General features: G+C 49.5%; 1 protein-coding gene across 1 annotated transcript in view; it reads right to left on the reverse strand.

The window, feature by feature from the left end:
* Positions 1-12,555, reverse strand: part of LOC144145942 (gastric triacylglycerol lipase-like) — a 33,008-nt gene that overhangs the window by 11,519 nt on the left and 8,934 nt on the right. Inside the window, exons 3-5 of the mRNA XM_077677812.1 lie at positions 8,218-8,368; positions 7,661-7,753; positions 615-770 (exon numbers count right to left, since the gene is read on the reverse strand). Of these exons, the coding sequence (XP_077533938.1) occupies positions 615-770; positions 7,661-7,753; positions 8,218-8,368 (400 nt within the window). The remainder of the gene's footprint in view (positions 1-614; positions 771-7,660; positions 7,754-8,217; positions 8,369-12,555) is intronic.

The following is a 12,555-nucleotide window of genomic DNA, read 5'->3' on the forward strand; positions in this document are numbered from 1 at the left end:
CGCTGCACCGCCCGCACCGCCGCACCTCGTGACCGCCGTTGTCGATTTAGCTGCGCTTCACGCAGTAGCTCGCGGCGAAGCACTGGTGGCGGCCCCTTAGGCCAGTGGTGTCAATAAAAGTTTTTATCTCTCTCTCTCTCTCTCTGCTAGGATAACACAGCCAATCGACCTCCTCTGACTTCGAACTCGGCTCCAGCCTCATTTCCTCGCGCATGCGCATAGCGTTGCCCAGGGGAGTTTTCTCTGTACACGTATACCACCTGATTTTAACTCGCCGAGTCGTATGAAGCTCCCCTTTCAAGATGCAGGTTTCACAGATCGTACACATTTCTCGGCTTTTCTCTCATGGCAGTGTTGGCGTCTGTTAGCAGTCTTGGTTCCCGGATGTCGCAAAGTTTCAAATTCCCATCTTCCATTGGCTCTGTTCTTTTTTTGCGTGCATATTCTTCGTAAAAAAACAGAGGTTAGGTCAGAATATCGTACCCAGATTTTGACGGGCGGACATTGGGTTGATTCCCTGGTCGAGAACAATGACTTATTCCATCACTACAAACGAAGTATCCGCATCAATATCGCGATATGTTTTTTTTTATATTCACTGTTCGGTGCCTTACCATGTTGTATCGGTGTGCTTCCATGCCCGAAAGAAAATACACGGGCTCCAGAACCAACCTCTTGGCTATTTTAGACTTGCAGATGGTTTTGCGCAGCCACTTGGTGAATTCGCACGCTCTGAACACGTCGTACATGCCTAACCTGGCGAGCAATCGCTGGGGAAAGAAATAGACAGTCCTTGTCACAACAGCGCGGAGGTCGGGCTTATGCCTTTGTCGAAAATTGCGACACACACGAACACTGACACGTACACGCACACACACACACGCCACATGCAAAAACAAAATTACTAAATTAAAAACACACACTGTATGCAGAATTAACATGCACACAGCTCATTTTCTTGTGAAACCAAAACTTGGAAGGCTGAAAACAGTACATGGCCGGAATGAAGCAAGTGAACAAAGAAATTACGTCGCGCTATTCCTCACTTGTCCTGCTTTAAAGGGGTCCTGAAAGAGACTTTTCCGACACATGCGTCTTCCCATTTTCAAATAATTCAGCGTTCTAGTAATCACCTCCTTCAAGAATTTTGTGGAAGCAATGAGTACTAGGGAAGATATTGCAAATCAAAAGAAGGGATCTTCACCGCGCCGCGATTCTCCCTCCTTTCGTTCACCTTCTCGCACCACGCGCGCTCGACAGCCCAAAATGCCTCGTTTCTTGGCGTCGTCTGCAAAAAAATTACGTCCACCTCCCCTCGCGGGAACCCTGGTATGATGCGACGCTGAGGGGGGTTCAAGCGCAAGCGGAGAGCAAACGTCGACCGAAAGGCCGCCGGAGAGCGGCACACCGGTTATATGCGCAGCGCGCCCGAAGGAGAGGAGACCGCGGAGAGAGTGCCGCGGCTATGACGCAACACAATCCAACACAATCCACTTTAATTCAATCCAAATCCAATCCAATCCAAGTCAAGCCAAGCCAAGCCAAACCAATCCAATCCAATCGAATCCAATCCAATGCCCCTCACGAGAGAGTGTTCGCTATCTGAGAGGAGAGGGGGAGAGTGGCTGCGGACAACAACGGACGCACGCGGACAACAACGGACGCACGCAGGAAGGACAGGGCCGCCGACAAGAGATGCTCTGAGCGTCGCATCTAAAACATCCGCCTGCGGGCGTCGTCTGCTGCTGCTGCGATGTTCTGCGCCGCAGAATCGCTTTGCGGCGGGGCTGTTTGACTTTCTTCGTTTTGTTTAGCTCTGGTTTTTATTATTTTGCTGATGCATCCTGCACGCCGCTCACGGCTGGAACAGCTTGCGGAAGAGATAGGGCGCTACTGTGACGGTTCCAAACCAGGCCGAAAGATTGCGCGAAAACAGACGACCCCGTCACCGCGCGTACGTGGCGACGGCTTGTGTTGGCCCCGCGGGAGTTTAGAACATGTGGCGAATGACTAAAGAATCGCCTCAAAATCTGTTAGAGTGAGCACGTACATGCGTTCCTAAGTGACCTGGGTTTCTATATTGTTAATTTGGCCGCTCGTTCGCGCCAGTGTCCAGTTTGGTCGCGCTGGGGTGACGCCACCCATGCGCGTACACATGAAGTATACTCGGGTACAAGTTAAATTAAGAACGGCAACGGAAGTTCCGCTGTGCCCAATCACCGCAGCCAGACGTTACTCCGCGCGGCGCAATTAGTGCGTTACAGGGAATATTTTGAACATGGCACGAGCCGTTTCCGTGAGTTTCCGGACTTCATATGCTATGAACCACTGCAGCGACAACAAACTATGCGTGAGAAAAGGCGATATTACGCATTACGAAAATATGATATTTAGACGATATTACGCATTCATAGCGACCTCCTTTCAAAAGGCCGCGCCCGTTGATTCCGGGTCCGTTGCTTAGGCGGAGTGGTAACGTACATGATCTATTGCCGTTCTTAACTTGTTCCCGAGTATTGTAATATTGAATTCCGTTATTCCAATCGGTTCTAAACATTTATAATGGTGACATAAAAGCAGCCAAAGGGTTGCTTGGTACGGGACATTTTTTTAGGGTACGTCTCGCATTCAACTCCCCTCTCCTCCTCCCCCCCTACTTTCCAGTAAATTTCTACGCGACCCTGGTTTATCAACTGCACAAGTGCGCCATAACCGATATTACGAGCGGGTTTGGAAAAGTAGTGTGAGCTTAGGGGCGGCGCCTGCCCCTTTGTACAAACCTGCATTTGATTCCACAAAACAAATATTCCACCCTCGCTTTTTTCCTTGATATCCTGAAGCCCTTCTTTTCTCTATAAAGGATCTTTGTTCATTTTTTTACGTGCTCAGTGCTGCCAATTGCGGATATGTTGACTCTTTGGTGGCGGCCGTGGCCTTATATCGCCCCCCCCCCTTCTCCCCCCCCCCCCCCCCAACCCACCTGTTGTCGGGTTTATGTGGAAGGAAGGAAACCATGTTTACTCTTAATAAAGACATATCAATTTCTCAAAATACGCACATCAGTGTTTCTTCTTCTGAAAGTACAATTGCCTTTTTTTATATACAAAGAACGTGTTTAAAATGGACAAATCGTGCCGATGGCTTAAACGATGCACTGACGTTTGATGTGGTAGTTCTACAGTCCTACCAAAAAGTTTGTTTTTGGATTACTGAATACGATACGCAAACCATGCCACTTAAACAATAACCACGCAAAAAAAAAATGTTATGCCGGTGTTCGAACCCGCGACGTTGCTCGATAGAGCGCGAGCCTTTACCCAACTGCGCCAAGACACAATGGGCGGTTGCTACGAAATAACCGGTATACTAGATCGAGAACCACCCTTTCTGTCAAATTCATGTTTTCTGCTTGATTTCAAGGATTCCATTTCTTGAACAACAGTTGCGTAGTAAGGTTCCATGTAGCGCCCACCATACATGATTTCCAGCAACAGGAGGAGGAGGAGGAATGCCTTTAATGAATGAAGAGAAGTCAGCCTGGCAGCGAGCTTGGCTTGCTACTCCACATGAACGTGAGATGTGCGAAAGTGAAGGGAAACGAAAACACAAAAACTCACACAGACACTAGAAAAGCAAATAAGCACACAAACTGACAAATGCAGGATCACGCACACGGCGCACAAACAGAAGTGAAGTTAAGGCACACATTCACAGAGTTTCGTTCAGGCCGGAGTCACGGAGAAATGACACCAAAGCCCGTGTACTCCGTGTTGCCGCGGCAGTTGAGTGCCAAGGACCAATGGCGTCACAAAGCTTCAATGGTGCATCAGCACGCAGTCCCAAAGTTGTCTTCCAGGTTAGCCGCGGGGTGTCATAACGGGGACACACACACAGAACATGTTCTATGTCCTCACAGACACTGCATACTTGACAGTGAGGGGAGGCAACTCGGCGCGTCTTGTGCAGGTAGTGGCTGGTAAAAGCGACGTTGAGGCGAATGCGGTGAACGACTCCTTCGTCGCGCTTTCCCAGGCCACACGGCATTCGAAAAGTGCAGGCGGGATCGATTCTGTATAGTGGCTGATAATTTTTTGTCCCGTCCGTCCATGTGGAGAGTTGTGACTGCCGCGCCACGGAGTACGCAAGTGTCGCGGCGTCACGTCTAGAGAAAGGAATCGGGATGATGACACTAGATTGGGTGTGGGCCGCGCAAGCTGTTTCGTCGGCCACCACATTCCCATTCACCCCACAATGTCCAGGTAGCCACTGTAACACTACCTCGTGAAGCATTCTGGCAGCTTGTGTATGCAGGGTGTGTATTTCGTGGGCCAGTTGCTCGCGCGGGAATGATGCTAGTTGCTGTAGCGCCGCCCGTGAATCTGTGAAAATCACCCACACAGAAGCTTCTTGCCCAAGAATGTACTGCAAAGCGGAGCGCAAGGCAGCAAGTTCTGAGGTCGTCGACGTTGTTTTGTGGCTTAACCTGGCCGCAATTGTGGTGCGCGTTGATGGAACCCAGATTCCGACAGCAGATGATGTGGCCGTCACCGATCCATCAGTGTAGATATGCTTGTGGTTAGGGTAGCAATTCCACATGTGCTCTAGAGTGAAGTACTTTAGGGCTGGAATTGGCAACCTTGATTTACTGCTGATGCCCGGTATTGTGGTGACGATTCGCCAGGGGGAGTACAACCAGGGCGGGAGATGAAGCGGCGCAGGGCACTTCTGACACAAGGGTGGTAGAGTGTCTTGTACCTCCAAAGCAGAGCTAGAACTCAGCGGATGTCCGTGGGCCCTAGTCGCCAGCCGCAGATGTAGGCGAAGCTGCTCCTCTTTCACCAGTACACTGGGTAAGAAGCGCCTAGACTCTCGTATGGTCCCCAGCGTAGAAGTTGTCTTCGGAAGACCCAGACAAAACCGCAGAGCTCGGGCCTGCATACTTTCTAACAGCCTTGTGTTGGACTTGGAAAGAGGGCCGAGTACTGGGAGGCTGTATCGGAGCAGTCCTTCACAGAGTGCCGTGTAGAGACGTAGGAGGGGCCCAGCAGAACAACCTCCTGAGCCGCTGGTCAGCATGCGTAGCACCTGAGCAAAGGAGCCCAGTTTCTCCTTCAGGAGACGAACGTGGGGGGACCACGTCATCGACCTGTCAAGTGTTACGCCCAGGAATCGGTGTGAGTCCACAAAGGGTATGGGGACCCCTGCCGCTGAAAGATGATAGCGGGAGACATCACGCCTGGTGAAGGCTATTGCCGCACATTTCCTAGCCGAGATTTCGAGGCCACGTCTCGTCAAAAAGTCCGCTATAGAATTGATGGCTTTTTGAAGGCGAGCTTGTAAAACTCGCCTGTTGCGGCCAGAGCTCCAGATGCAGATATCGTCAGCATAGAGCGATATTTCGACAGTGTGTGGCACGCACTTCTCAATTCCAATGAGGCTGATATTAAAGAGGGTTGGGCTTAAAATGCCGCCCTGTGGCACACCTCGCGTGACATTGTGAGGGGCTGTTTCGCCGTCTTTCGTGGACATAAAGACGGATCTGTCAGACAGATAATCGGATATCCACGCATACATGCGACCTCCAATGCCTACCGACTCCAATGCAGATCTTATTGCCTCATGTGCCACACAGTCAAAGGCTGCTTTAATGTCAATGAACACTGCTAGAGTGATGCGACGCTGGGCTTTCGCACTCTTAACGTCATTAACAAGGGCAAGCACGTTGTCGATGCTGCTGCGGGACTGTCTGAATCCAGTCATCTGTGGGGCATACACGTTCCGCTCTGTCAAGTCCCAGTCTAGGCGAGCAAGGACCATCTTCTCCATCAGCTTCCCCACGCAGCTCAGGAGTGCAATGGGGCGGTAAGACTCAATTTCCGTAGGGATTTTGCCGGGTTTGAGCACGGGAACAAGGCGACCGCGCTTCCAGCCCGGTTCGAGGCGGCCCGTTTCCCAGCTGTGGTTGTATGTGCCGAGAAGGAAGCGCTTAGCTTTGCCTCCAAGGTGTGACAGAGCTGCATAGCTTATGCCATCTGGGCCCGGTGCAGAAGCCTTGTTTACGGAAGACAAGGCAGCAAATAGTTCTGCCATTGTAAATGGCTTGTCCAGGACGGTCACACTTGCAGAGGGCGGAGAGACATCGGTCAATCTGGCAGGTAAGACTGGAGCCGACAAGGCTGTGACCTTCGCGCAGAAATCTTCGGCGACGTCTAGATCCCGGCGGTTCTGTCGCAAAGCGATACAGAGGAAAGGATGCAGAGCAGTAGGTGGTGCCCGTAGGCTGCGTACTAGGCTCCAAATTCTCGTAAGAGGTTTTCGGGGGTCTAATTTTGAGCAGAACGACTGCCATTCCCGCTTAGCCAGTTTCTTCATATGTCGCTGTACGTGCCTTTGTGCTCGTCTAGCGGCTTGCATATCTTCAGATGTTCGTGTTTTGCGAGCACGCCTTTCAGCCCTGCGACGCACCGCGCGGAGCCTTTGGTACTCCGCATCGGCCACAGAGAACCTCGAGGGTAGACGGAAAAACTTCATACAGGAGCTTCTCGCCCGTGTCATGGCGTCTATTAGGTCGCTGTATCCAGCAACAGCACTGCTAAGGCTGCGACTGCAATTTCGCCCTGCGGCAATACTGCTCGGCGTGCTTTTGTTTTACGCTTTACGCTAAAACTTCGGTCGATATTGATCCTGTATTACCTAATAAACCTTCCGTAACTCCTCTTCTGCTCTTAACAGAGCTTGTATATTCTACAAGCGTTGCTGGACGCACAGAAATACGCAGTTTGCAACTCCGGGAAACGAATTTTCACCAAAGCGAACGACCAAAGCGTCGTAAGCCGAAATACGGATCGCACTAGTGATAGTGTTGAGTTGTATGAATTTCATTGACCTTACTATGCTTACTATGCTCTAGTAACTAACACAACAGAACCGCATTCATTGCGGCACGAATGATGTCTAAGCGCAGTTTCAGCTTCACAATCGATTTCCGACGACCGTTTGGCCTAACGGTACTGTAGGTGTCTTCGGTAAGCGAGGCAGTCAGTCACCCCACGCAGACTGTCGATCAGCCGAAGAGTTCGTGTTACCGTCAGCGTCGTTTGACAATGCCGCCTGCCAACTCAGAAGTCGTCGTCGTCGTCGTGCCGTCGTCGTGTCGGCCTAGCCGACGCAGCTTAACGGGAAGCGTGGTAAAAGAGTAAAAAAAGATAAGTATGGACGAACACGATAGCGTTGAGCGTGCTGCAGGAAGCGCTAATTAACCAAATGCACCACCGCGACCAGTCGGCTCTGAGCAGGCGACGCTTCTATTCGCCGGAAGTGCGAGAAAAAGCAGGCCGATTGCAAGATCTCTGCTTTGTGACGCACGTGGGTGAATCGATGACGTAGATGCCGGAAGATAGCGGAGCCCCCAAACACTCAAACAAGGGTGGGAACGCCGTAACAAACTGTGCAACGAAACTGTGAGCTTCCCGTTGCACTAAAAAATGTCATACTTCGCACAGATGTCGTTGACCACCCAATCTAGCGACTGCTCTTGTTCATTTATTGTGCTTAAAACGCCTTTTGGGACCCCTTTAAGGCATTCAAACCAGGTACTAACCGGCCTTCTTGCTCACTATTCTAAATCACAACAGTGTAACAGCAAATGTTGACTACTGACCCTGGTTATTGCGGCGAATGGGAGTATCAGCCTGAAAGGAGACGTCAGGTGTGTTATTGAAGTGACCGGTGCGAGTGCTGAGAACAGTATGATCTGAAAAAAAGAAATGCCGGAAACTCAAAACATGGTTAATGCAAGAAAAGACGTTCTCGACTACTGGTACCTGTTTGACTCTGAACAAACAAGAAAAGAAATAACTCATCAGACCTTCTACTCTGTGAACAAGGACGAGCAGTGAAGCTCCAGCAAGGATGCGCGTTATTTTAAAGGGGAACGTCTTAAACAGTGCCCGTAACAAAGCACGTTTGTTTGTAGATTATGGTGGGGCATACTTCCTAGCTTATTAGCTAAGCAAAACTGGGAAGGACTACGATTTTATTCTAGGGAGAGACATGGAGCTGTTCGGTTCCCTCGCGTAGAAGTGCACTACAAACGCACGGGGTTTAGTTTGGGCACTTCCTAGATTGCGTCCCTGTCGTTCTTCAATCAAACTTGTCGTTCTTCAATCAAACATCATGTCTAATGGAAGAGGTCTGAATTTGCGGAGGATCACTCGCCTTTCTGTTGTACTCGGGTCGGTCGGAGAGCAGCCCAAAAAGTAGCAAGGTTCCTTGCGAGTGCCCCACATAGAAGAGTTTCTTACGTCGTGTTTTAAAGAGCACGTAGTCTATCATTGCCGGCAGGTCGAAGGCAATCATGTCATCAAAGCTGCGAAGTAATTGAAGAAACGATGGAAATTTTAGATCTCGGCAGTATTTCTCAGGATTTTTGACACACACATTCAACAAATACTCATACAATGGACGTGGGAACATGCGTACTTATTCGCTTACCAATTACGACGGACGTACAGACATAATATTTCGGACGAGAGAGAGTGAGCGAGAGAGAGAGAGAGAGAGAGAGAGAGAGAGAGAGAGAGAGAGAGAGAGAGAGAGAGAGAGAGAGAGAGAGAGAGAGAGAGAGAGAGAGAGAGAGAGAGAGGGGGGGGGGGGGGACTTTATTTTGAAACCTGTTTCCAAAGGACTGCTCGGCTTCTTGGTTGGGTTACAGTGTGTATGTTGTATTTGTTTGTCAGACTCCCAGTAATTAGGTAGAACAGATACACATATTACTGTACATACGAACTTGTACCCTTGGATACTACAAATGTGCGGGCATGGGAGCGCATTCGCATGAACGTGTTTAGTGGAAAAAATAGAGGCAACAGCGTCGATGCATGCATAATCTATATCCGTACGTCCATCTGGATGCCGTTACGTTCTCCCGTATATCCGTGTGTACGTCAACGCCATTTCGATCCTTCCGGCTACTCATATCTATTTCCGTGGCGTTGACCACAGTCGCCATTGGCGTAAGTCTGCGGAATCAGCTGTGTCGTCTGGTGCTTCCCGACTACATGTATTGCAGAGAATTGCCTGTGCTACATGGGGAAATGACCACGCCTCTATGGCCAAGCTACCTTAATTCCTGGTACTGAACCAAATACTCTATAAGCTGCCTCTATTATCGCACACAGACACACAGTGCGAGCGACGTCTCTTAGCATTTAACAAGAATAGGTTAAACTGATCTCTTGGCTTGCGTCACACTGCTTGTCTTCATGTCTGAGTCTCTCAGTGACCGGTGCACTTCCTGGCTTCTCAACGGTTGCTCATTCAAGTAATGTGTGTCGTTGAAAGCGACGCTGCACTAGAACCACTCAGGCGCTATTAATTGTAGCGGCCTTCTGAATATTTTGTGGGCGGCAAGTGTCTTCTACTCGAAACAACTACTTTGGTTTTGAAGATGCATTACGCAAGTCGCCCTCCTTCGAAACCCAATTCGTCGCCAATTCAGCAGTTCGATGCCAGTTCTTCAGCTTACTGCGGAATGCCCGGACCCCTACCTTTACGTCTCCTCGAGCGGGTCATTCATTTCGACTTCATGGCGAAATTCCAGCGGCTCATATAGCCGCTAGCAGCTGGGGCAACGAATCTGCTAACAGCCTATCGCGAAATGACCTATCATCTATTAGGCATTGTCTGCAGATGGCAATTCAAACAGGCGATAAGACCACTTTCATCCGCTGCGGCTTGCGCCACATCAATCTGCCTTGATGATGGACCTCAAACAGCCATAGCCTATCTGTAAGAAAAGCCGTCTAAAAACAGTCATTTGTAAGCTGTTCTGGCTGCGCATGGTCAGCATAGCTTCATTCTTTTAGGTCCCCTCATGCGCTGTGATTCCGACATAGGTTACTTCAATGTGGACTGTGTCAACTACAATATAAAGCGGTCTAAACTTTTTTTGAGGACGAAAGTGTGTTTTGGGCTACTTAAACCCGAATATTATGGTCTGTCTGTCTGTCTGTCTGTCTGTCTGTCTGTCTGTCTGTCTGTCTGTCTGTCGATTCAACCACCCGGCCAAAGTTATAAATATTAGAAAACGAGCTCGAAGTTTATAAAATAAAACATTAGGCATGTTTCAGGCTAAACATGAATAATTAACCGGTACCTGCAGTATTTTTTTCAATCTAGAATAGATTGGGGACGGAATTTTGTGATGGTATATAAAAATGCGCTTCCAAAACAATATTTTGACCCAAAAATACAGAAAGTCCTCACGGCTGAGCTTCCACCTGCTGCGGCGTTCCAAATCCGATAGCAGCAAAAGATTCCTATAAAAGGTGTTCCAGCTATCATGCACCAATATTTTAAAAAAGACTAATGGTGTAACTCGAAGAAAACCTAGTGCATAATGTTTGCAGTACTGTGGAGAAGCGGGCAGCATTTTTTTCGTTAATGAAACTTAACTAATAATTGTAATTAATTATCTAACTTGAGAAGTACTGTCCTAATCACTAAAGTGTCAATGAGGAACTTGTAGGTACCCGCGAGGGGCATCTAACTGCAGTATTTTCAGCGACGAAATAATTGCGTACTCATTTATTCTGACTGATAAAGAAAACCCGCAAAATATGAAAAATACCACGTAACGCCACCTCCGCGCGCATTAGAGCGCATCGTAAAGCGATGCCCTCAAACAGGCTGCCTCTGAGTTAGCCAGAACGAAATAAACAAAAGAAAGAAAGAAGAAATAGCGACCGAATTTGTGCCTTATCTGTACACGCGCCCCGCGATTCTTGCTGTTGCTGCTCCTTTCATGCATGTCATTATCAAGGTGATGCGCTGTCTCTACGGGCGGGTGACAGCTAGGCGAAGCAGTTGCTTTCAATCAGCTTATTTGGTGACGCTGCGTTACAATGCGCGCGGAAGCGCCGTCACATGGTATTTTTCCTATTTCGCGGATTTTCTTTATCAGTCAGAATAAATGTGCACGCAATTAGTTCGTCGCTGAAAATACCGCAGTTAGATGCCCCTCGTGGGTACCTACAAGTGCCTCATTGACACTTCAGTGATTAGGACAGTGCTTCTCAAATTATATAATTAATTACAAATAATTAGTTAGGTATCATTAACGAATAAATTACTGCCCGCTTTTGCACAGTACTGCAAACATTATGCACTAGGTTTTCTTCGAGTAACGCCATTGCTCTTTTTTAAATCTTGTTGCATGATAGCTGGGACACCCTGTATAAGGCAAGCGAGCAGTGGAACGCGGATAAATTGAATTGAATTGAACAAACCTCCACCGCGTTTATCGTTGGAGGAGTGAGACTAAAGGGGAAAAGCTTCGGAGGTGGGTGAGTGTAAGAAGGGAGGCATTTACTTGGCAGGGGGGGGGGGCAGAAGGCTAGCGTCTTTCGACGAAATTTGAACCGAAGTGAGCAGATACGCCGCCAATTTTCTTGCTGTACGGAGACTAGGAACGCCACATGCCGCACCAGATGGCATCATGCTGTTGAGGAGTCATTGGATTGTGTGATAAGACGTGTCTAAACTACTTATGTACATCAGGGGGGCCACAAAGCCAAGAGCTAAAAGATGAGATTTTGTGTTTTTAATAGGGTGCTGTCCGCTAAGCCGGAACAATTTCTGGCAATTTCTTGAAGGGCTTAGCAAAAAATTCCCCCGCATTTCCCCGAGGGGGAGAATGTGAAAGTGCGAATGCACGGTTGTCGGCCCGCTTGCGGCGCTTGCGCTCGGCCCCCGCAGCCCACCGCCTCGCCGCCTTCTCTTCCATCTCTTCCATCGTGTTTGTAGTATCACGTGTACACCACGCAGTTATCAAGCCGCTATAACGCCGCTGAGTCGCCAACGCACGCCGCTGACGACGTAGTTTGAATGCGTTAAAGATATAAGGCGCGTTACTAACACTGATATCAGCGTCGCGTCCGTGGCTGGAAGGGCCACGGACGCGACGCTGATATCAGTGTTAGTAACGCGCCTTATATCTTTAACGCATTCAAACTACGTCTCAGCCACCGACGGGGACGGTCATGTCGAGAGAAAGCTCCCCACGAGTAGGCGACGCACTCGCGTCGGACCGGTTTCCCCGGGACCCGCCGGCACCGTCCGCCTCGGCTGCCTACCGAACCCTACTGCCGCCGCTTCCCACCGGAAAGATGTCCGAAAACTCCCTGTTTCTGCATGGAGACCCGTCTGCACGGCCTTTCAGAGTGGAAGATTTCGCGTCCACACTTCGTGACATCACGGACCTACAGAAGATCGAATGCCTCGGTCCCTTTCAGTTTAATCACCTATGGATGGTGACATTCACATCTGAAGCGGACATGGAGGAGCTGGCAGCACGCACGGAGATCACAGTGAAAGGTAGGCGGTGCCTTGTGATCAACCCCAACCGCCGAGAAATCGCGGTAAGGGTGCACTGGGTACCGCCAAAAGTCCCAGACGAGCTGCTCATCCGGCAGTTCGAACGTTTTGGCCGAGTGCAAAGAGTGGTTCGTGAGGGGTGGCAGAAATCCGGCCTCACGCACATGACCGGCACCACGA

This window comes from Haemaphysalis longicornis, unplaced genomic scaffold (assembly GCF_048455015.1).
Source record: "Haemaphysalis longicornis isolate Haplotype H1 unplaced genomic scaffold, Haemaphysalis longicornis Haplotype H1 scaffold_7, whole genome shotgun sequence".
NCBI lineage: Eukaryota > Metazoa > Arthropoda > Arachnida > Ixodida > Ixodidae > Haemaphysalis > Haemaphysalis longicornis.